We start from the raw sequence: 23,875 nt of genomic DNA on the forward strand, positions 1-23,875 counted from the left end.
CCCTCTTAGTTTCCAGTTGGAATCCATGCTAACTGACTTGGCCATCTCTGACTCCTATAGACTTGGGACATAACTTTGACACTGTGGGCCTGATCCTATGAGGAATTGAGGGAAATCAGTATCTTGCAGGAAGTGCTCGGCAAGTTGTGGGATCAGGTCAAGTTCTGAGTATACTTAATGGCAAGTACAGAGTGGCGTTGCCAATCACTCAGCAATCACCAAGAGGAGAGGAAAGATGGGCTGTGGAAATAAGTCAGCCTTTTATGCTAAATGATTGCAAGATGGCAAAGATTAAAGTAGAAGCAAAATTGTTATGCAAAATGCTATCACATAATTATTGGACTACAGTGTGACATTAGGCATGTATATTATGTAACAATACATCTGAAACTTCTTGGTTTATCAAGGCTACTTTTAAAAGATAATTGGTGAGGACAAAATAATTTCTCCCTAAAGTAATAGTTGATTGCTAACCTATTCTCAAAGACAATCTCCAATCCATATAACTGGAGACATGCCTCCCCCCACACCCATGTGGCTTATTCCTACTCCAGGACAAAGAGCATTACTGGTACTTTTGGTGTTAACTTGAATGTAAGCCATCTGTTTTCAATTATTTTACTGCCCAGGATAATCAAGAGTGACATAAAGTTACTGTTTTATTTATTGTACTGCTGCAAAATGAAAAAAACAAACAAACTGAAAGTGTCTCGTGTGGGACTCCTACTGCAGCTGGTGCATGAACAATTTCTGAAGTGGTAGCTGCCAATTTATCATTTTCTATTTGGCTTATTAATTTAAAATGTGGGTGGGGAAAAGAGCACGACATTAGGCTTTTCACTCTTAGGATCAGTCATGGAAAACTGAAACCTACCCTGGAGTAGGCAGGCTGGATTGTCTGGTGATTATGGCACTGGACAAGGGATCAGAAGAGCTGAATTCTTTCACAGACTTCCTTAATCTTTCACATGAATTACTTCATTGCTGTGTGCCTCTGTTTCCCCATCTGTAACACGGAGATAATTATGATAGGATCATAGCAATGTAGGGCTAGAAGGGCCCTTGAGAGGTCATCTAGTTCAGCACCCTGAGCAGAGGTTGGACAATTATACCTAGATCATCCCTGACAGTTGTTTGTTCAACCTATTATTAAAAGCCTCCGATGAACGGGATTTCACAGCCTCCCTTGGCAACCTCTTCTAGAACTTTACTGCCCTTACAGTTAGCAAATTTTTCCTAACATCTAACCACAATCTCCCTTGCTGCAGATTAAACCCATTCTGTCTTTTCCTACTTCCAGTGGACATGGAGAACAATTGATCACTGTCCTTTTTCAAATAGCCCTTAACATGTTTGAAGATTGTTTTCAGGTTCTCCCGCCACACACACATACTGCCAGTTGTCTTTTCTCAGGACAGCTTTTTTAAAATCTTTCCTCAGATGTCAGGTTTTCTAAACCTTTTATTATTTTCATAGGCGTCAAGTTTCTAATCTGCCAAGGGGTGCTCCCCCTGGCTCTGCCCAGGCACTGCCCCCACTCCACCCCTTCCCCCAAGCCCTAGCCCCACTCTGCTTCTTCCCACCCCGCCCCTTCGCCACCCAGTTCCGTCCCCTTCCCCAAGCACACTGTGCCCTTGCTCCTCCCCCCACACTCCCAGTGCCTCCTGACGCTGCGCAACAGCTGATCAGCGACAGGTGGGAGGCGCTGGGAAGGAGGGGGAAGTGCTGATTGCCGGTGGGTGGGAGGCTTGGGTGGAGGGGGAGGGCCCGGGGCACCCACAGAATTGACACCTATGATTATTTTTGTTGCTTGCCTCTGAACTCTCTCCAACCTGACCACATCTTTCCTAAAGTGTGGCACCCAGAATTGGACACAGTACTCCAGGGGAGGCCTCGCCCAGTTCTGAGTAGAATGGAACAATTGTCCCCTTTGTCTTACATGCAATACTTCTGTTAATACACCTGGAATATTAGTCTTTTTCCCAACTGCATGACATTGTTGACTCATATTCAATTTGTGATCTACTCTAACCACCAGATCCTTTTCAGCAGTACTTCCCAAGTTTGTAGCTGTGCATTTGATTTTTTTCTTAAGTGTTGTACTTTGCATTTAATCAAATTTCATCTTGTTAATTTCAGACCAATTGTCCAATTTGACAAGGTCGTGTTGAATCTGAATCCTGTCTGCCAAAGTGCTCACAACCGCTTCCAGCTTGGTGGACTCTGCAAATTTTATAAGCATACTCTCCACTCCATTATCCAAGTCACTAATGAAAATATTGAATAGTACTGATGCACGACAGACTCCTGTGGGACAGCACTAGATATGTTTCCCCAGTTTGATAGTGAACCACTGATAACTATTATTTGAGTATGCTCTTTCAACTAGTTTTGCACCAACCTTATGGCAATTGAATCTAGACTGCATTTCCCTAGTTTGCTTATGAGAATGTCATGTGGAACTGTGTCAAAAGCCTTACTAAAATCATGATAGATCATATTTGCAGTGTGGCCTGTCCCTCCTCACTCCCCATCCACTTGGACAGTAATCCTGTCGAAGAAGAAAACTAGGTTGGGTTTGGCATGATTTTTTTGACAATTCCATGCTGGCTATTCTTTATAACCCTATTATGTCCTAGGTGCTTACAAACTGATTGTTTAATGATTTGTTCCAGTATCTTTTCTGGTCTCAAAGTTAAGCTGACTGGTCTATAGTTCTCCAGTTCCTCTTTGTTCCACTCTTTAAAATAGGTACTGTCTTTGCCCTGCTCCAGTCCCACTGCATTCTCACCCATCTTTCATGACTTCTCAAAGATAATTGCAAATAGTTTCAAGGTTGTTTCAGCTGGTTTCTTAAGTACCTTAGGATGAATGTCATCAGGCCCTGCCAACTTAAATATATCTAAATATTTTCTAACCTGGGTTTCTTTATGCTTCCATACCTCTGTGAGGTAACGTCAGATTATATTCATTAATGTCTGTGAGGTGCTCAGGCACTGTGGAGATGAATATTATTGAAAAGTCAGTAAATGAGATTGTAGTCTCCTTTTCAATTTGTTTTTTCGGAGAGCCATACTTTAGGGAATATAAAGGTATTTGGTTGTGTTTCTTTTTGTATTCTGCCAGTTACTTTTCTGCACCTTCATTTTTCTAAAAATAATAGGTGAACTTCTCTCCTTGGATGCATACATGGAGTTCAAGTGGTGCTCTGAGGACATTTCCAGAAACAGTATTTGGCCCATCATGTGCACAGGATCAAGAGTAATGATGTCTGAGTTGTCTCAGAGGAGTGATGTCTCTTTCTTCTCAGACAAGTTCTTATTTACACTGGTATGAAACTAGGGTAATGCCATCTATGTTGTTGGAGCTAGTCCAGTTTCTCATCTTTGTGAGAGCATATCATACTCCAGATATCTTATTTTATTTTGAGTGAAGCACCTGTTTACTTTTCCCTAGCTTGCTACATTAAGGCCTGATCTTGCATCCTTTATATACCCACAACTCCTATGGTTTTCAGAACTGGTCTTTCTCTGAATATCTGGAGGCAACATGAGAGGCTCTTAGGCCCAGATTTTCAAAGATATGTGGGTGTTGCTTTGCTCAGCATTCAAGGCCTACATCCCACTTTCAACAGTGACAGATACTTCAGAGACTGATTTTTTTATTTTATTTTACATATAAATGTATGGAAATTATATGAAAATTTAAAAATACAGGAATGACGACACTGTTGGACAAGTGATGGTGAGATCACATAACTAGCTGAAATTTGTTTTATGACTGATTACCAAATTGTCATAGTTTCCATTGAACAGATATAAAAAATTACACCCATCTCTTCTGACTCACTTCTGTTAAACTTGATTTTTTATGAAATTTATTTTGAGGGGGGAGGGAGAAAACCAGAATGAAGCATTTTTGTTATGTTGAAATGACCTGTTTTGACAGTTTTTGGAACAGAATGCTTCCATTTCAAAATGCCTTTTTGAAAGAAAACATATTGGTATTTTATATAAAAAATTGAAGTTTTAAAAGGTAGAAATCAAAACAAAATAATTCAATGCTTTCAAACAAAAATATTTTAATTGACCCCCCGCCCCAAACTTAGTTTAGTGGAAACTTTTTTTTGCTGCTGTTGTTTTTTTTATTGCAGAAAAGAAAGCTGGACAAGAACCAGAAATTCTGTGATTTCAGAATATTCTATCTATAGTAAAATTATGCTCACTGGACATTCATTTATATAAAAGCACTTTCTATTTCCCCATGGTATTTTCTCACTATTACTCTATCTGTTGGATTTCACTCTATGTTGTGCATTCTTCCACATCATGTTCTGCTGAAACTTTTCTCCTGCTTTTTCCCCCTCTCACATTTTATGCAAAAAGTCATTTTCTATATTAATAGATCTATTTAATGATTGACCCCTTACACATTTATGTCCAGGCACTGGAATTGGGTAAGAACCTTTGCACATAAAATTACTTTTCTCCCATTTGACTTTTTGCTAGCTCCCTTGAAGGACTAAAATGACTAACTTTTCACCTGAGGAATTACATTACTGTGACTTAATTTTTTTAAAGCTGGAAGTTGTATTTTATGAACTTCACTTCTAGTAGAGTTGACTGTGAGCGGCAACATTCCCATCTGGATATCATCCCTCTCTCTCTACTCCAAAGGGGCATTTGAATCCAGTTATGATTGAGTCCCATCAATAATCATCACAACAGTTGTGAAACAAATATCCCTCTCTTCTTCTCCAGCGTCCCCCACACCTATCTTTCTCTCCCTCTGCCTTTCTCTCTCCATGGTCTCTCATTAGGTTCCCATCCCCTTCAAATTTCTTTATTTTTCACCATGCCCCTCTTTCTGTTCCTCCTCATGGCAACATCATCACTCTCCTTCATCCCCTTAGTTGAAAACTTTTATTTGTTTTCTGCATCCCAGTTTCTCTATTCCCAAACTGTCATTAGAAGGTCATCTCCACCATGCATGCGTATGCTGGTTGGTAGGGGAATTGTCTCCTTTGTATGGACTCTGTACAGCTCATCAGATTTTACTTTAAGTGGAGTCTGACAAAATGAAAAATGCTCATTCAATCACATGTGTTGCACTACCCTAAAACCAGCGCTGATGGGGAGCTGGAAAATAAAAACTCATTTGGTGAATTTTTTGAAACAAAGGAGGAAAATAGGATCCAAGGCCACACAGGACATAGAATTGCTGACTCTCTCTGAAGAGAACAGGCATCTGGGATGCTAAATTCTCTTAAGTCCTTTTGCTCTCCCACAATGGTGATGTCACACTTGTAGGGAAAGCAGAACCATCATCAAGAGACCTGATGTGTGGACCAGAGTAGAGGTTAGCCCAAAAGCCCCAATCCTGCCAAGAACTCTGAATAGGTGTTTGAAGAACATAACAGGCATGTGTATTAATTTTTATGAATGTTATTTCTCTGTGGACTTTCAGTTATTATATTGCTGGTTAAAAGGTAGCTAAGAGTTATCCTGAAGGAATGGCTGTAACATTGTAATGAAACATTGCCTGTAGATAGAGCGCAGTTCCTTGTGGCTCCAATGGGCCACTCTGGGAATGAAAACTTTCTCCTGCCCCTCTGGAGAAATGTGTAAATCAGTTTGGTCAGGTTCAGGAGTCCTGCTTGAAATCTCAGGAGATCTTTGGGCGGAGACTGCCAAGCAAAGGATCTTTGACATGATAAAAGACAGCCTGTGTCCTGAGGGGGAGACTGACTGGGGGAAAAGTCCCTCAGAGAGGCAGAGACTGCAGCCTGCTTCATCCAGCCCCAATGTATAGGAGGTTCCTGGGTCAAATGGGATCTTTTTAAACTGGCAAGGGATGGTAAGATGATATGCATTTAGATTTTTGTTATTTTTAATCCTTTTGTCTCTGCTTGTGATGTTCCTATGTGTACATAAATAAATTATAGTCTGATTTGAACAAACTGTTCTCTTACTGAATTCTTCAGCCTGCCCTAGTTCCCAGAGAGGATTCTGAATCATAGGTCCAAACCCAGTTGGAGCTGCAGGAGGTAATGCAGATGGGGAAATGGGAAATGTTATAACCTGGTGATCCAGTCAAGAGTGGGGTTTATTGCTGGACTTCACTCTGAGACAATTTCAGGTATAGGCCTGTCACTTGCAAGTGGCCAAAGATAGACTGAGGTACAGGTAACTGTACCTCAACTGTAACATGGTGGGAACCAGCTGAAGTCACTGCAGGATTGAGGATTTGATTCCTAATTAGTACACCTGTGGTGCTCATAATGGATGAAAAGGTATATCCTTATCACCAAAAAGAAAAGGAGTACTTGTGACACCTTAGAGACTAACCAATTTATTTGAGCATAAGCTTTCGTGAGCTTATGCATCCGATGAAGTGAGCTGTAGCTCACAAAAGCTTATGCTCAAATAAATTGGTTAGTCTCTAAGGTGCCACAAGTCCTCCTTTTCTTTTTGCGAATACAGACTAACACGGCTGTTACTCTGAAATCTATCCTTATCACCGTGTACTTAGCACCAGCTACCTGTTAATAAAATGAGATCATTTTATATCCTTGCAATCACATGAAAATAAACAGTGTCCATCTTTCCAATAAGCAAGAGGCAGATTTTTTAAATGTGAACTTTTATATCAAAAATTGCTCGCACAAGTTCATTTAATAATAGAATCACATTGTATAACAGAGTAACAATATCCATATATATTTTTCTGTATTAACAATTAACTCTAGATAATAAAAATATATTACAACATTTGATATGTATTCACAAAGCACAAGTCATTGTAAACAGAACAGGCAGTACAGGCCTCTTGTTCAAAAATATGTAAGTAAGTTAATTACATTGGTCTTTAATCTTTTTTTTTTCTTAATTCAAGGTACTATTGTAACAGAGTTAGGATGTCTATCAATCTGTCTTTACACAAATGTTTCAGTACATCTGAAACATAAATAGGACAAAATGAAAAAAAGGAGTATATCATTTAGCCTTAGGAAATTGGTGTTCTTATGTACATAGCAGTCTTGTTCTGTTTTGTTGCTCGACATTTATAGGGATGTACATTTCCTCAATGAAATTTAGAAATATTTTATTTATTTAGCTATTTTTCTGAATAAATAGTCCCTAGAAACACACAGTATTATTGAAGAAAAAGGAGTTTAAAGAAGTCCAAATATAAATTTAAATGATATGGCACATTTTAATGCTGAAGAAGTCAACATATTCTACAGGTACAGTAGCTGTTAACTGTATTTCAGAACTAACTTACATCAAACTTGCTAGGTACCAGTAGACATGGAAATAATCATCTTTTATATTTATGGAAACCTAAAGGCCCAGTCCTTCAAACCTTTAGTCAAGTGGCTGAATCTTATGCATCGAAGTAGTCCCACTGGGACTTACGTAAGGGTTTGTGTGATCGGTCCCATAATCATTGTTGATGATTGTTTGGCAAAAAATCTAATCCTGAGGAAAAGTTTTTCACTGAACTGCGTCTGGAAACATTGGCAATATGTTACATTCCTGTAAGAATTCAGAAGTGATTCACTAGTGACTGCCAAGTCTATGAGATTTTGTTTTCTAAAATGATCTTAAGAAAATAAAAACATAATGGAAAAAAATCTGATATTTAGAAAAATGCCCTGTATCTAAATAAAGATAAATCAAGGCACCTTTTAGTTATATATTTCTCTTTTCCAAGGCAATTTGTGATACTGAATTTTCAAATATCTCCTCTGGGGAAGCCCCCTTGATTCTCTTTAGTATAGCAGCTCCATTTTCACACTTTCTGGTTAGAAGGTTTACTGGGATGAGCTTGGGGTTGGGAGTTAGCATACCTGGGTTCTGTTTTTGACACTGCCACTGATCTGCTGTGTAACCTTGGGCAAGTCACTTAATTTTGTTTTGTAACAAGTGACCGTCCATTGCTCTGGATCCTTTCATAGTTTAACATCTCTGGGCCTCAGTTATCACATCTGCAAAGCAAGGATAATAATACTTTGTAAAAGGCTTTGAGATCTGAAGATAAGAAAGCTCTATAAGAACCTAATACAAAGACCATTGAAAGCAACAGGAGTCTTTTAATTGACTTCAATGGGCTTTGGATCAGGATCCATAAGAGCAAAGTAATTAAAGTAAATGGGACTATCTGTAGTGTAAACAGAATCAGGCCCTATGTTAGTATTCTTATTATTAGGGTTGGTTTGCATTTTCATTGTAAAGCACTATTTTAGTTTTTCTCTAGGAATTCTGACTGGGCTGAAACCAAAGAAGTGGTTGGTGGTTTTCTAGTATTCTGGATAAATACTGGATATTTTTTAAGCTCTAGGTATACAAATAACTGGAAGATAGTTTTCCAGCATTTAACAATAATTACAACATTAGAATTTTTTTCAAATACAGCTTTTGTAGAGCATTAGTCAATTATGTGGACTTGTGCCTTTTGGGTACATTGAAACCATGTGCGATAACACTTCTTAAACAAAGTTTCATATTTTTACTACACAGAATTACGGCACATGCATGGTATAGTACACATGATATATTACTAACCATGTATTTGCTTTTCAATACACACATTCTTGACAGTGCAATTAGTCTATCCAGCCAATCATCTTCATTATAAATATAGATATATATGATAAACCATAACAACCATTAGCAGTTTGTTAAATCAATATGCCTCATTTAGAAAAAGTAAACCCTAAATACATATTTACATGATACACAGCAATGACTTTGGAGGCCAGTAGTAGACATTTTGTACAGACCTTAACAGCTCTTCCTACCACGTGAACTCTTATACATCTCCTTGAGGGACATCTTTCTTTTTTTAGCAGTAGATTTTAATAAAAAGTTCACACACAAGGACTAAAAATATCATCAGTGGCCTGACATAAACCATAAAAAGTAATTTAAAAAAGAATTAAGGCTAACACTTTATCCTTAGCTCACTCCTATGGATCTGAGTATTGGAGAGATTGCTAAAGATGTAGGCCCTGATTCTACAAACACTTAAGCACATGGCTAGTCCCTATTAAAATACATGCATAAGTATGTGAAAAATCAGGGCCTTACTTGAGCTTTTGTATTGTATTACATGCTCAGTAATAGTGATGGTAGGGTGACTTAGATGGAGTCTCTGGCTTTTTTAAAAAAGTTTTGTTAGATTATCTGAATTTAATGTTGACTGATGATTCCAGTGCTGAGTGGGCAGCAAACAACCTCCAAGATGTTGTGTTCAATACACGCACTATGCAAGTTGAAATTGTATAGGACTAGATATTCAAAACCTTGGATGCTTGTCATGTTTAAAACTTGAGTAGTAAAATAGTGGGAGGTGAACAACAAGAGTTTGGAGGTTAAGTTTTAGATAAACATTTGGCTGTTTAATCAGACTGTCCAAGCCACTTGGGTTTACAGAATTAGTCTGAAAATCTCTGGAGAAGAGATTCTCACAAGGCCAAAATGTTTCTGATCCTCAAAAGAGGGCTTGCTTTGGCCTGTGAGAATAGTTTTGGTGGAAACTTGAACTCACCTGAAAACATGGGCCACTTGGGTCCTCCCAAACTCCCTTTATATAAATATTCTATGGACCTGAATCAATACTGTTTACAGAGCCAGTGTCCTCTCCATGTACTCCGCACTAGATGGATATTCAGGTCAGAATCTCCTACATTTACTATTAGACAATCTTTTGGGGGTTGAGGAGTGGGTTGTGAATGACCTCTTCCAGGTTTCAATAGGGAGACAAGGTGACACTGTCCTACTGCAGATATTGGGAGCACTGCCAGGAAGGATCACTTTCAGAGAACTTTTTTGAATATCTAGTTCCAAAAAAGTTGGGAACTGCAGCCTTCATAACAGGTCTGATCCGGGACCACTGAAATTAGAGGAACCTTTCTCATTTTACTCAGTGGGCCCAGAAACAGACCCTACATACCTAGGGCCAGATTTTTTTAAAGTATTTAGACCTTAAAGATGCAGATAGATACCTAGTGGGATTTTCAGAAGAACCTAGATACTTATGAATGGAAGTTCGGTGCCTAGACACTTCTGGAAATCCCACTAGGTGTCTATCTGAGTCTTTCAGCACCTAAACACCTTTAAAAATCTGTCCACAAGAAATTTTATGGTTGGGTTAAATAATATCTAACCAATCATAAATAGGGCCAGATCCTTACCTGATATAAATCAGCATAGCACTATGGAAATGAATAAAAATATGATGATATTATGCCAGCTGAAGATCTGGCCTTTTTATTCACTGGAATGGTCAGTTTCAATCTCTTATTGTTTTTCGCATTATTAACCCAAATACACCTATTTAAATGCTATAAGTGTCCGTCAAAGGACAATGAACATAAAAGAAGCTCATGCTTTAAAAGCATATTGGGCTAAATTTTCATGAATAGCCACCCAAGTTCTGTCTGCAAAACACAGAGTTGCACATGGGAAGATCGGTAATTGGACATGCATGGGGAAAGTGGATATAGAATATGGAATTGTGAATTTAAAAAGCAAACTGCATATTGTACAGGCAGTTATGCAACTTTTGTAGATGCAATACAAGGTTTACTGAGCACATTTTATGCACACTTTAAAAAAAATATTCAAAGTTTAAAATAACAACTGTACATAAAACATACATACACAGTTGCGCTTCCGACAGGAAGACTGCAATTCCGCTTCATGGTGAGAGACAAAGTATTGTGCATTCCATTTGCCATCATTATTCTAACTCACTGGAGCGAAAGTTTCATATAGTATATGTGATAATAGACACATAGTAACTTGCATGTACATTCATCACTTAGGCACATATTTTAGAAAACTTTGCCCATTGCCTATAAGAATTCAGCTTAATATCTAGCACTTAATGAGCCACTGAATCATATTTCTAGCATCCTATAAAATATCGGCAAAATGTTCAGATATTACTTTTATTTTGTATATTGAATCAGTTTATTGAGCACCAGCATTTACAGCTCTAGCTTGTCTCCTATGCTAGAAATATGGTAATGTGTCAGATATCTGTATCAAGTTTAAAAAAATGCAACTATGAGGAAATTAAATTTGCTTCTCTTATAAGGTTAATTGTAGAAGAAAGGCACCATGAAAGAAAGATGAATTGCTACACAACATAGAGGGGGAGAGATTTATTGCTTATGATGACACATGAATCAACCAAGGACTGAGTGTGACAGTTGTAATGAAATAAACCTGTCTATATTCTTCTCCATCTTTTACTAGCCACCTTAATAGTTCTAGTAAAAGTTGGCTCAGAAGTCATCTCACTCTTTTTGAATGATTGCTCTTTTTAAAAAGTTAATCTCTATGGGGACAGTATTGAATATTTAACCAGTCCTATGGTGGTTCTGCATGCAAACCTCCTATTGACTTCAATAGCAGTCCCATGCACAGACTGACAACAGGAACAAGCCTTAAGACAGCGAGTTGCAATTTGCTTAAACAAAGGTGATCACTATGGAACATACAATTATCTATATTATGCCCTTTACAATTTTTAAACTATCAGCTGTTAGTCAATCTCCCCAACTCTTGTCAGAAATACAATCAGGCCATTAAAATATGTCCTTAAGAAACAAATATTGAACAAGATGTTTCTACTTATTGCACCTGAGAAAATCATGTTAAGCCCGATAAATCAAATTATTAAGATGAGGTAGACAATTTAATTTGGGGGGAAGGGGCTAAACTTGGGGTGTTGGATCAGAGGAAATTTATTTAAATTCCCTAACTTTTTATGTAGTTATACAATTGATTTGACTACTATTAATAGTTAACATGAGAATATTTATTTACCGTGTAGCTATCAATCTCTCTTGTTTAATATTTCATTTTTAAAGTATGTGAATGTTTGTTTATGTACACTTCACTATAGAAGAGAGATCTTCATAGAGCAATGGCTAAATTCACCATGGTTCTATGCAGGCAAATACCCACATGGATTCCTGGGGCCTGATCCAAGGCCAATTGGAATTAGTGAAAAGATTCCCATTGACTTCAATGGGCTTTGGATCAGGCTTTTGCTAAAGCCTCAACAATAGACATTCTCCCAAGGTGCAGGAGGTTGAAGAGAGCATCTACAACCTCCCTTGTCTGGGTGGGACAGCTGTAAGGGACCAGTGTTTCCAAAAAGTGGACAAAGCTGCTTGGTAAATGTGCATGGCCATACCACCTGGGACAATACCTTTATTTAGCCTATGAGCCTCTGCTAATGGAGCCCATAGATAGGAATAAAGTTCCCCTCACATAGCAGAAATATAAGGGAGAGCAGTACCATTGCCTACCTTACTCCAATAATGAATTTGAGCCCTCCAGTGCAGAGGGCCTCATCAGCTCAATATGGCCCTCAGTTTCATATTTATCTGCAGAATATGAACAGAGCAAAACAATTTCAATCTCATCAAGGACTTCAACCATTATTGGAAGATGCCAATCTCAGAGAGACGTCAATCATATGAATGAAGGTATCTCACTATATTCATTCAATTCCAGGTGTACTCTGGGCACAAATCTGCAATCATACCATCACCAAAACATTCAGCTGGTTTTGTGGAGCAGATTACTTTAGACCGAACACTATCCAAATCTATTGCTTGACAATTAATTTTTGTTGTGATGTAATTATGCCTTTGTATTAAGTTCCTGGACTGTAAATCACTTTCTGGAGATAAGTGTGCAGATCTGAGGCAGAATTTTGTCTCTTTATCAGAAAAATTGACTAAAATCCACCAAGAAGCATTATCTCAGTATCAGAACACTTTGGTTACTGGCACAAAGAGTGAGTTTATAAAAATCTTGTTGATATATTTAACAAACATATATACCATGTTAGGTTTTTGAAACCAACTGTGCTTGACTTAAAATTAATCTTGTGTCATAATGAGGACATCATGTGCTACTTTAAAATTACAGTAACAAAAATGAGGATTGATTGATTATTGTTCTTGTTTTTGTTTTTTACACATCAGTTAACTGGCAAAACATTTGGAATGTACAGAAATAATCTTATGCCACCTTGATTTTCATTGAATCAAAAGGACAATTGCTGATAAGCTGATAAGATTCAAAATGATCAATGAATATAATTCTGAATGAAAGACTGGATGATGGTTTCAGGGTCAGATATGTATGTGTCACTTAATTATGAAGTCATCTACTGACTGTTATAATTAAAGGATAAAGTCAACTGAATAATACTTACAAAACAGAATTGTGTTGCCCTGAACTCTAAGATTCTTATGCTAAGTACTGAACCAAATGTAACATACAGAATGAAGTCCCCATAGAAATATTGTACACAGGATTGTCTTAATTTTGTCTGAATGTTTTGCCAGTTTGTATATCTGCATTAACAGCTGACTGAATTGAAAATGCAGTGATTTTTAATGACAGAGCTGTTCTTTAATAAAAGACTGAGAAGAAACCATACCTCTAAAAGAGAAATGGGATTAGCTTCAAATCTGGGTTCAGACTGAAGTCTGCAGATTGAATCCAGCTCTATAAGGGGCTAAATCTAATACCCTGAAATGTGGGAAGTTCAAATCTTGATCCAGAGTTTGGACTGCAAATTTAGGAGAATTTGGATCCATGATTTTTGGCCAAATCCATTTCAGCTTTGGGCCTATCTCTACTTCAAACCACCTCCTACTTCTCCCCCAAAACAACTAACCATCAAAACCATAACAATTTAAAGCTTTTCATGATTAATAAAGTTTCAGTGAAGAAAATAATTAGACACTCTAAAAACTTTCTGGGAAATGAGTCCAGTCCTGCAGTCATTGGGTAAAATCCTTCCCTATCCCTATACAGTTCAGACATGTAGGAAAGGGAGTTGGGGGAAAGGGACATAAGTACCCTGACCTCTTATCCCTGTATACCCTTTGGAAAAGTCCTCTAGACGTTCTTGGGAAGGAAACCAAGAAGGTTCTATAGAAATTACTCTGAGAACCTACAGGATTTAATAAGGAAAGATGGCCTTAACTGAGCCATCCTCTAGCTCTCTATAGAAGACATCATTCTCTATTCAGTTCTACAGGATAGTTCAAAAAAGCATATAGAAAAAGGACCTCAGATACTACAGCAAAGGGGCCATATAAGTATATAGGTAAACAGACAGATAATTTTCTATTAAGCTTTAACAAGATTTTCAATAGGGACCTACTCAAGCAGCCAGGTTAGCGTCATTCTGTAGTTCTAGCAAGGGGGATCGGGTGGAGCATCATATAGAGCCAGCAACATGTGCAAGCCAGCGATGCACACTGCAGCTTTTTAGTCACTTTAAAATGGACCCTGCAGCATTTTGCTCCTGCCACTTCTATGGCTCCCTCAGATAAGGACAGGGTTTGACCCATTATGGATGCATCACCCCGCATTGAAGTCAATGGGATATTTGTGTTTGGAGAGCCGGCAGGTTCAGGTATCAATTACAACACTTCATGTCAAAAGAAGGACATGTGAAGCAGCCAGCTTCACTCTGAAAGTTGTTACATGGGCTGCTGATGAGGTGCAAGCTAGACTGTGAGCTTCAGTGAATAACGTTCATGACCATTGCTAGTTAATGATAGCTACATGTTACTCCCCCACAACCCTCTTGTATTCTTCCATCTTTCGTGGAGATTCTGTGCCAGCTTCCTCATTCAGTCATTTGCAATATACTCTGATTGTGCGATTCGCTTGTGAGGGCTGAGGAATTTATGGAGCTTCTTTTAAGAATCTTGTTTATTATGTCCTTCCATGTCTTCTTGTACTGGTGTCGTAATAAAGAGTACACAAAAGGGTCTGAAACAGCTTTGCTGTAAGCCAAGCACTTGGAAATGACTCCCCAGTGAGAATTGATGGGGACTACAGATGATAATTCTACCAGTCTGCCAAGAAACAGGGAAAAGTGTTACTGAGAGAGAGACATAACAGTACAGATGGAAACAGAGCAAACTGCTAGTGGTACACCAGTTGGATCAGGGAGGGGAATTTTCTTTGTATTGTTCAGTTCTTAACAGAGCAAGGGACTACAATTTCAACATAGTCCATTGGTTCTACATACAGCTGCCTTTATTATAAATGGAAGTTACATGCCTACCTTCGCGTGCAGGTTATCAGAGGACTATAACTGGATGACCAGTTCTGTGCACAACAAAACAAACCCACACAGACCAAGTACCAGTTGTACTGGTTTTTATGTGGTGGTTCTTTATTGTGAAAACCACATTCTGCACACAAGCCATATACAGCTGCCTTCTTGGGATCTTGAAGTTACTGAATGATAGCATCAAGAACGGAAAACAGCATGAGCCCACCTCCCCAAGATCTTTAAACTAAATGCAGAGGCCAAATTCTCATGTTTTACTCAGTCCTTTCTCAGATAAGCCTGCATTTAGTGTAGTCTGCAATCCTGAGGAATCATCTCTGGATCTGACCTGAGCAGATATGTTCACTATATTGGGCCACATACAGCCAGCTGTAAGTAAATGCATTCCACTGGCTTCAATGCAGTTGCATCCACTTGGAGCAAGGCTATGTTTACTGTTCAAGCTTGATTTTTGGAAATATTGATATGAACATGACTTTACTTGTATGAGCTCTCCCATCTGGTAACAAAGCGAAAAGAAAACAAAGAAGGTTGATTTAGAGCAGATCCCATTCAGCGTGGGTCTCAGACTGAGCATTTAGGGACCTCACACAAGTCTTACGATACATACCAGATATTCAACAATTATTCTTTGACTTGCTAGGCCATATCCTATCTGTATGCCCATCCTGAGAAGGTGTAATGCTTTCTTTGATCTCTACTGGGATGCTTATCCCTATAAGGTCTTGGTCTAGTAAAGGAAAGCATGAATTTACACTTCACTTTTTTCAGAAATTATTTTGAATAGTGGTGTATCATCAGGTTCATGTTTATTATTGGTTTTGCTTAGTCACAAATTAATTAATTAAATGAATACAGTCTTCACTGAAAATTTCCTATTAAATATCATGCTATTATCACACAATCACTTGTGCACAACAAATTAATCTCAACTATTACAAGAACCTTTTTCCAAATTGTATAAAATAATTTTCTAAATATTGTCCTAAAACCTTTTTTAGTGTGCTCGAGTCCAACACCGAGAGGAGTGCCATTGCTCAGGCTAATGGATTGCATGTGTAGAATACTAGCCATACGTCTACTTGCAAAACAAAAACAACCTCCCCCACCCCCAAACACAAAGAACTACTGCAGTGAGTCTGAGCCCAGCTAAACTAACTGGGGCTTGAACTATGGGTCTAAAAATATCAGTGTATAGGTTCCTGCTCAGGTTGAAGCCCGGACTCTGGGACCCTCCCCGCTCGATGGGTGTCAGGACCTAGGCTCCAGCCCGAGTGGGAATGTTTACCCTGCTAAATTTAGCCCTGTAGTGCAAGCCTCATGAACCTGAGTCAGTTGACCCAGGCTCTGAAACTTGCTGCTGCAGGGTTTGTTTTTGCAGGGTAGATGTATCCTAGATCCTGAAGGATGGTAGTTCCTGTAATGTTCTTGATAACTTTTGTATATTAGACATTTTGGAAATCTTCCTGTTGTCACAGAGGAACCATATACCTCTTCCTGTTCTTCTGGACCAACTCCTGAGCAGCTTGGCTAATGACCCTAGATGGTAGCAAGTATCATGAGTGTTATCTATCTGGCTCTAAAATAATCGATGACCCATCCAATTTCTATTAAATCTAATGGAGAGATTCCAATTGTCTTCATTCAACATTTGATCTGTCTCTAAGAAAAGGGGACAATGTAGGAAAATTCATCACTTAGAGTTCATCTGGAGGCTAATATTAGAGAGATGTTCTGAATTACTAAATAGTCATTTAATGGAAAAAAATACACATTTGCAATATAGCAATGCAAATTTTTCAAAGCAGCAGGAAAAAAGAATTTCTCAGCTAAGTTACTTCAGTTTGTGCTGATTCAAATACAGATACTTCATTTTGTGATATTTCAGGCAATGTGACAAAGACAATATTGACTATAGTGCAAGCTTTTCTCTTGCAATGTCTTTGAGAAGCACTGAAGGGCAGTTCTGCTCAATATGTGTCCAAAATTGTTGAAAAACAATTGATTTTTCCAGAACAGTGTTTCAAAAGATGCATGTCCTGCTATGTGAGAATAAAATGCCCTGATTTGCACTGGGAAATTAAATCTTTGCTGAAAGTTTTCAGCAGCAGGTGCCCCTGAACATGTACAGCAAATGGGTTTATTGCTAGTGTTCCTGCAGGGGAAAAAATGTCAGTACCGTTTCAGAGAGCGTGACTGAGGCGCAGTTTATGAAGCAATATTAAAAGTAGCTTTGTCTGACTCAATCATCTTACAAATGTGTATGTCTTCTCCCTTGATTTATTAATCTTTTGCTTAATTCCTCTCTGAATCATGCTTTTTGAAGGAGAATTGAGAAGCGGCATGGGCCAAAGTTTACAGCACTGCACTGGGACTGAGGAGACCTCGGTTCCTTAATTGGCTCCGCAACGAGCCTTGGGCAAGTCACGTCACCTCTCTGTGTTTCTCTTTCCCTTCCCACCCTTTGTTTGTCCTGTCTACTTACACTGTAAACTCTTTGGCTCAGGAGCTGTCTCTTACTATGCCCTGGTCTACACTACAAAATCCACACCCCATAGCGATGTAATTATAATGACCTAATCCCTGCTGTAGACAGTGCTGTGTTGATGGGAGAGCTTCTCCCATTGGCATAGCTACCTCCTCTCAGGGAGGAGGAGTACCTATGCTGTTGGGAGAAGGTCCAGGTAGGCGTCTTCACTAAGCAAGACAGAGGCACCATTGCAATGCTGTAAGTGTCGACAAGCCCTATTTGTTTGTACAGCACCTATTTCAGAATCATAGAAATGTGGGGCTTGAAGGGACTTCGAGAGGTCACCCCTGTGCTTAGGCAGGACCGAGCATACCTAGACTATCCCTGACAACCGTTCAACCTGTTCTTTAAAACCTCCAATGACAGGGATTCCACAATGTCCCTAGGAAGCCTAAGTGCAAACCTAACAGAGCTTAATGACCCTTATAGAAAGATTTTTCTAATATCTAACCTAAACCTTCCTTGCTATAGATTAAGCCCATTACTACTTCTCCTACCTCCAGTGGACATGGAGAACAACTGACCATTGGCCTCTTTATAACAGCCCTTAATGTATTTGAAGACTGTTATCTGGTCCCCTCTCAGTCTTCTTTCCACAGTGCTAAACTTGCCCAGGTTTTTTAACCTTTACTCATAGGTCAGGTTTTCTAAACCTTTTTTCATGTCCGTTGCTCTCCTCTGAACTCGCTCTAATTTATCCACACCTTTACAAAAGAGTGGTGCTCAGAATTGAACCTAGTTCTTCACCTGAGGCCTTGCCAGTGCCAAGTAGAGCAGGGCAATTACTTCCTATGTCTTACATGTGACATTCCTGCTAATACATCCGAGAATAGTAGCTTTTTTCGCAACTGCATCACATTGTTGACTCATATTCAATTTACTTTCCACTATACCCGCTAGATCCTTTTTGGAAGTGCTAGCATCTAGCCAGATATCTCCCATTTTGGAGTTGTGTATTTGACTTTTTTTTCCTAAGTGCAGTACTTTGCATTTGTCTTTATTGAATTTCATCTTGTTGATTTCAGACCAATTCTTCAATTTGTCAAAGTCATTTTGAGGCTGTATAATGGAGCCACGATCTCAGTTGGGGCCTGTAGACATTACTGTAATGTAGATGTAAATGAAGATAGTTCTATGTCTTTTACACTAGCATTTAAATAGTATTTTGTATGGGGGGGTGTTTGTTTATATAAATGGTAAACTTTCTTAGTGTGATCTTAGATGTGGCAGGAACAGTGAAAGAAAGGGAATGAAGGAGTGACACAGCAGAAAGGTGGACCCCATGATAGAAATTCAGGTAACCATAGCTGGTCATCTTGAATTCAAGTGAAATGTTCCCAAAATCAAACTTTACATTTGTGATAGCTGTACTCTCCAACATGCCAGTTTTCATATTTTTTTATTTGCTGTGAGAACCACTTTTGCTCTCATAGTTTCCCAGTCAATATCATGATGATAAACCTTTCATAAACCACAGGGGGATTTTTCATTTTAAAATCAGTTGACAAACATGCCTTCAATGTCTGCGCATTGCACAGTGTAATTACTTGCACTCTGTGAGCTGTTACTGTCACCTGTTGCCAATACCATGAATGTTTAGATGTATATGAACTAAGACTTAAATTAAATTAAATTAAATGGAATCATTGTCCATAGACAGCAAGTGAAGACAATGTTTGGCTATTGAGTTTAAACCAAAAAGTGCTGTACTGTAGATTAGTTTCCCTTTCAAATAATTGCATATTGGCTATTGCATAACTGTCAAGTTTCAAATGGGGTTTTCTTTCCATCACACATAACCAGGACCCCTTCATGTTGAAGATTCCCATTAACAAAATTCTGTTCAGGTTCTCTAATCTTTTCTTCATATAGCCATTCTAAAATTGTTTGGTAACAGGCTGTATACTTCTTTCTCAGACAGAGGAAGTGCACTAAAATGTGGACAGAAGTCAAGAGATCATATAGGAGAAGAATGAATCATTCAACCTCTGGTAACTACAGAACACTTTACTGGGTAAGACATTTCATATTCTGATAGAGTTTGATGGAACTTCATTAAATTCAGCGGATGCCTTCAATAACCAAGATGTGAACTTTGTGTTTGACCCTGTGTCAATCAATTCCATGAATTATAATCAATTTTCCCTAAATGCACATCAAGTAGACAGCTGGAGGAAGCAATCCAAGATTCTCTGTTTTTTTTTCCTTCAATGATTGAGTCCTATTAGAAATCCCTCACTTTTATCAACAGAATTTTTAGTAGTTTATTAAATTATATTTAAGTGTCCTTGAAACTTACAATTTGCATAATACATAGCACACTATTTTTGACAACTATACACATATATATTTCTATGCCTGTGATTTTATTACAGATTTAACATATGTAATAAAATCCCAGGCATAGAAATGTACACAGAGCCCCATGCTGAATGTTGGACAATGCACAGATAATTCCATGATGGATATTCAAGGCATATTGTATTTGTCATCATCTTTGAAGGAAGATTTTGTTTCCTATTGATGAGGGACATTCTATGCATCCAGTTTCAATTTTCATGACACATTAGAGCCCCAAAGTGACATTTTCAGTGAAGTAGCATTAATATTGTAGTGCCATCTGTAAATTAAATTCCACAGCATCATCTACATAATTCCAAGTGCCTTAATGCTTCAAAGCTGTAAAACTGTATTTCTTGTAATATTTTGTTAATATTTTAGAATTTTATAATTATTAGAAAGGATGTCATGTAGATAATAAACCTTTTAACTTCACATCCAGTAAACAGGAGAGAATGTTTGTTTAGTTTGAGAATTAAGACATTAATCTCTTAGGCACTCTAATGAAACCCCTTTGTATTAAAGTCAAGTCAGTGCATGCCTCTGTGTCTAAACATTTGTTGTAGTGAAAGCTTTTACTGCAAACACACTAAAGAAGCTTAGACAGTGATGTAGTTCCAACATACTTGTTTTTCAGTGCTATAATTTGAGAACAGTTATAGGAAAAACACAGTATAGAACAGATAGTCTCAAACATTTTATCATTAAACAGTGAGACAAAACAGACATTTTCTGGGTCTTAGATGATCATATCAGAACAAATCCATTCATTTTTCAGAAATTTGGTTAAGACTTTCTCTAGTGTATTACCTCCATTTAGCCTGAATTCTTATTGTTTTAGTATACATCGAAGTACTAAGGGCCAATTTCTGCCCTCAGATATTTGCACACAACGCCCATTGACATCAGAATTTGACCTGAATAGTTTCTCATTATATATATTGTACTGCTGAGATCTTTATTTTCAAGGCTTTATCAGAGAGTTTTGGTGCTACATGTTGATTTCTGTGTTAATTGTTGTAAAGCAGCTCTGGGCACACAGCTCTTCACCTTATTGTTTGGTAAAATGGGAGTCTGTTAACATGATAGGTTTCAGAGTATCAGCCGTGTTAGTCTGTATTCGCAAAAAGAAAAGGAGGACTTGTGGCACCTTAGAGACTAACCAATTTATTTGAGCATAAGCTTTCGTAAGTTACAGCTCACTTCATAGGATGAAGTGAGCTGTAACTCAGGAAACCTTATGCTCAAATAAATTGGTTAGTTTCTAAGGTGCCACAAGTCCTCCTTTTCTGTTAGCATGATGACCTCCTTTTGATAAAGTGCTGTTTTAATAGCCACTGCACTGGATAACCTCCAAAAGTATGAAAATGACTGCTTCTTAGTGATTGTGAGCAGTCTTATTAATAGTCAGTCTTGCTTCTTCACTGTGTGCATGTATCATGACCTGCCATGTTCTGCAAGGAATCAGAGTGACATGTGAATTCCTATAACCTGACCTGTGAGCCCCAGAAGCCATTTTCTCTAGCCATTGTCATATCTCCACTTCACATCAACTAAGGCTTTTAACTGAGACTAGAAGGCTGTTTTTTTCAAAATTGGTTATAAAAATCACGTATTTATATGCACAAACTAGCAAGTGGGAACCCCTCATGGGAATTCTGTACCCAACTACTCATTTGTACAAACAGGATTTTGTGTGCAAAGATCAGACAAGCAGGTTTGAAAAATGTGGCATTGTTTGTTTGTCAAATGTTTCATGATGACATAAGCGAATTCTTACCTTTTTTGTTTAAAATTTGAGGATTCATTTGTTAGGGCTAGTTTTTGCTGATATTGTGGGATAATTCATTAATTTGGGGCCTGATTATGGACACAGAATTTACTCACATGAGTAAATGTTGAATATTATGTAATAATATGAAGGGCCTAGAGTCTGCAATAGGTGCCAAAAACATTGAAATAAAAATATTTTTGTTTTCCTATTTAAAAGCTACATACAGAAAATAAAGGGATGTGTGAGAATGTTTTCTCACTAATTTTTCTTTTAATAGGCATCAGGTTTAATACAAACAAGGGGGAAGTACTTTTTCCACACAATGGCAAGTTAAACTGTGGAACTCATTGCCACGGGATGTTGATGGCCAAAAAGTATAACTGGGTTCAGAGAGGAAAGAGATAGAGGATGTATAGCTAGATATCTAAATATAAAGATATAAGGAACGGAAGCATGAACTAGCAGCATTACTGCAAATCAAAGTATATTAGCATATAAATTAGAAAGGTACAGCTATCATATTATTACATTAGTAACTCTAAAAATACGGACCAAAGTCCTTCAGAAACAAGGAGTATGGGTACATGTCAGTGACTGGAGCTAACAAGGTTTGTTATAAATTAAAGGGGCTTATCCTTAATAAGGATTTAATCACATGTTTCTACTTCAGAGCTAAAAACAAACAGGTGCCTCCAGTACTTGTCTGAATCACTGAAAGTACTGGTTTTTAACCCCAGTTAGATAAGCTTTTACCTGGCTAAACCAAAAAGTTACTTTGAGATCACCTTATTCTAAACCCAGATTAATCATCACGCCTCATGATTTACAGTTTTGTGGCCTCAATTCAGCAAAGCATTAACCCACATGCTCCATCCCTACACAGCATAGCAGGTAAGCACATATGTAATTGAAGCATGTGGTTAAGTGATTTGCTGAAATAGGAACAGATTGCTGAAAGAGGGCCTGAGTGATTAACTTTCTCTTTCCCTGCATACCTTATATTCACTCTTTGCTTAGAAAAATGACTAGGCGCTCAAGCCTGACAAGCGTTGAGAACTCTGTTCCCAATCCAGGAAAACACTTGGATATCTACCTCACTTTGAGCACTCGATAGACCCATTGACTTCAACAGGATTACTCACATGCTTAAAGTTAAGCATGTACCTAATGTGCTTTGCTGGATTTAGGACAGGCTGCTCAGCACCTTGCAGGACTGAGCCATAGGCAACTATGGAGAAGAACCTTAAAAATCACCATTCGTCCTTAAGTGCAAAGCCTTAGTGTAAAATGAAGTTAGCCTCTTGAAATCAGACAAATACTCTAGCACTGACATTGTAAAGCATGAGATTGAAGACTAAGTGATTGTAATAATCTAAAAAGTGTCAGAATGTGTTGCCTAGAAGATCTTATTACTGTTATTAAGTGGAATTTATCAATAAATACAGTCACATTCTGTCACAAATAAACACCATGCATTTAATGGTCATTATTGTCATGGGCATAACGTCATGAATGACACTCAAGCCTCCAGTTCTGGCAAGAGATTTTAAGCCCCCTTTTTTTTTAAATATACCAAATATCATAAATATGCCAAAAAATTAACTTAACCTTTTAGGTTGTGCCCACATATGTTGGGTCTGACTTTCCAATAATTTATTTTCACTGGAACAGCATTAAGTAATATTCAAGAAAATATTTCCTTCTCCAGTTCTGCACCAGAATTTTTCTGGAATCCTTTAATAAAGAATGCAAGTTGTACATTCCTTTCCAATATATGTAACTTCAGAATGTTTATCTGGGCTACATGCTTTAACATTTTTTATCTCATAGGATTAATTTTGTGCTTCCTATAGGACTATTTTCAAAGATAAGATAGCAGATGGAAAATGGCATCTGATCATAAATCACAAGAATTTTTGTTTTAGCTCTGAGCCACGAAAGCTTTGATATTCCGTTTATGACTAAGAGCTCTATCCAGTCAGACAAAATTCCCATTTAAGTCTGTCAGGCAGATTCTGATCTCATTTGACCAGATTCTCATAGCTTTACTCAGGCTGTGTAGTACCTTACTCTGTAAGGCGTCCCACTGAAATCAGTGGGAC

At 38.0% G+C, this 23,875-nt stretch overlaps 1 protein-coding gene across 2 annotated transcripts in view; it reads right to left on the reverse strand.

Annotated features, from left to right (window-relative positions):
- GPR26 (G protein-coupled receptor 26) overlaps positions 1-23,875 on the reverse strand; it is a 101,695-nt gene that overhangs the window by 66,141 nt on the left and 11,679 nt on the right. Inside the window, exon 3 of one of the 2 annotated variants that reach the window (XM_074959204.1) lies at positions 6,664-14,908. The exons of the other annotated variant lie outside the window; for it this stretch is intronic. Within the exon in view, the coding sequence (XP_074815305.1) occupies positions 14,677-14,908 (232 nt within the window). The 3' untranslated portion in view covers positions 6,664-14,676. Of the gene's footprint in view, positions 1-6,663; positions 14,909-23,875 lie in introns of those variants that run through there. 2 annotated transcript variants of the gene reach the window in all.

This window comes from Natator depressus, chromosome 7, assembly GCF_965152275.1.
Source record: "Natator depressus isolate rNatDep1 chromosome 7, rNatDep2.hap1, whole genome shotgun sequence".
NCBI classification, from domain to species: Eukaryota; Metazoa; Chordata; order Testudines; family Cheloniidae; genus Natator; species Natator depressus.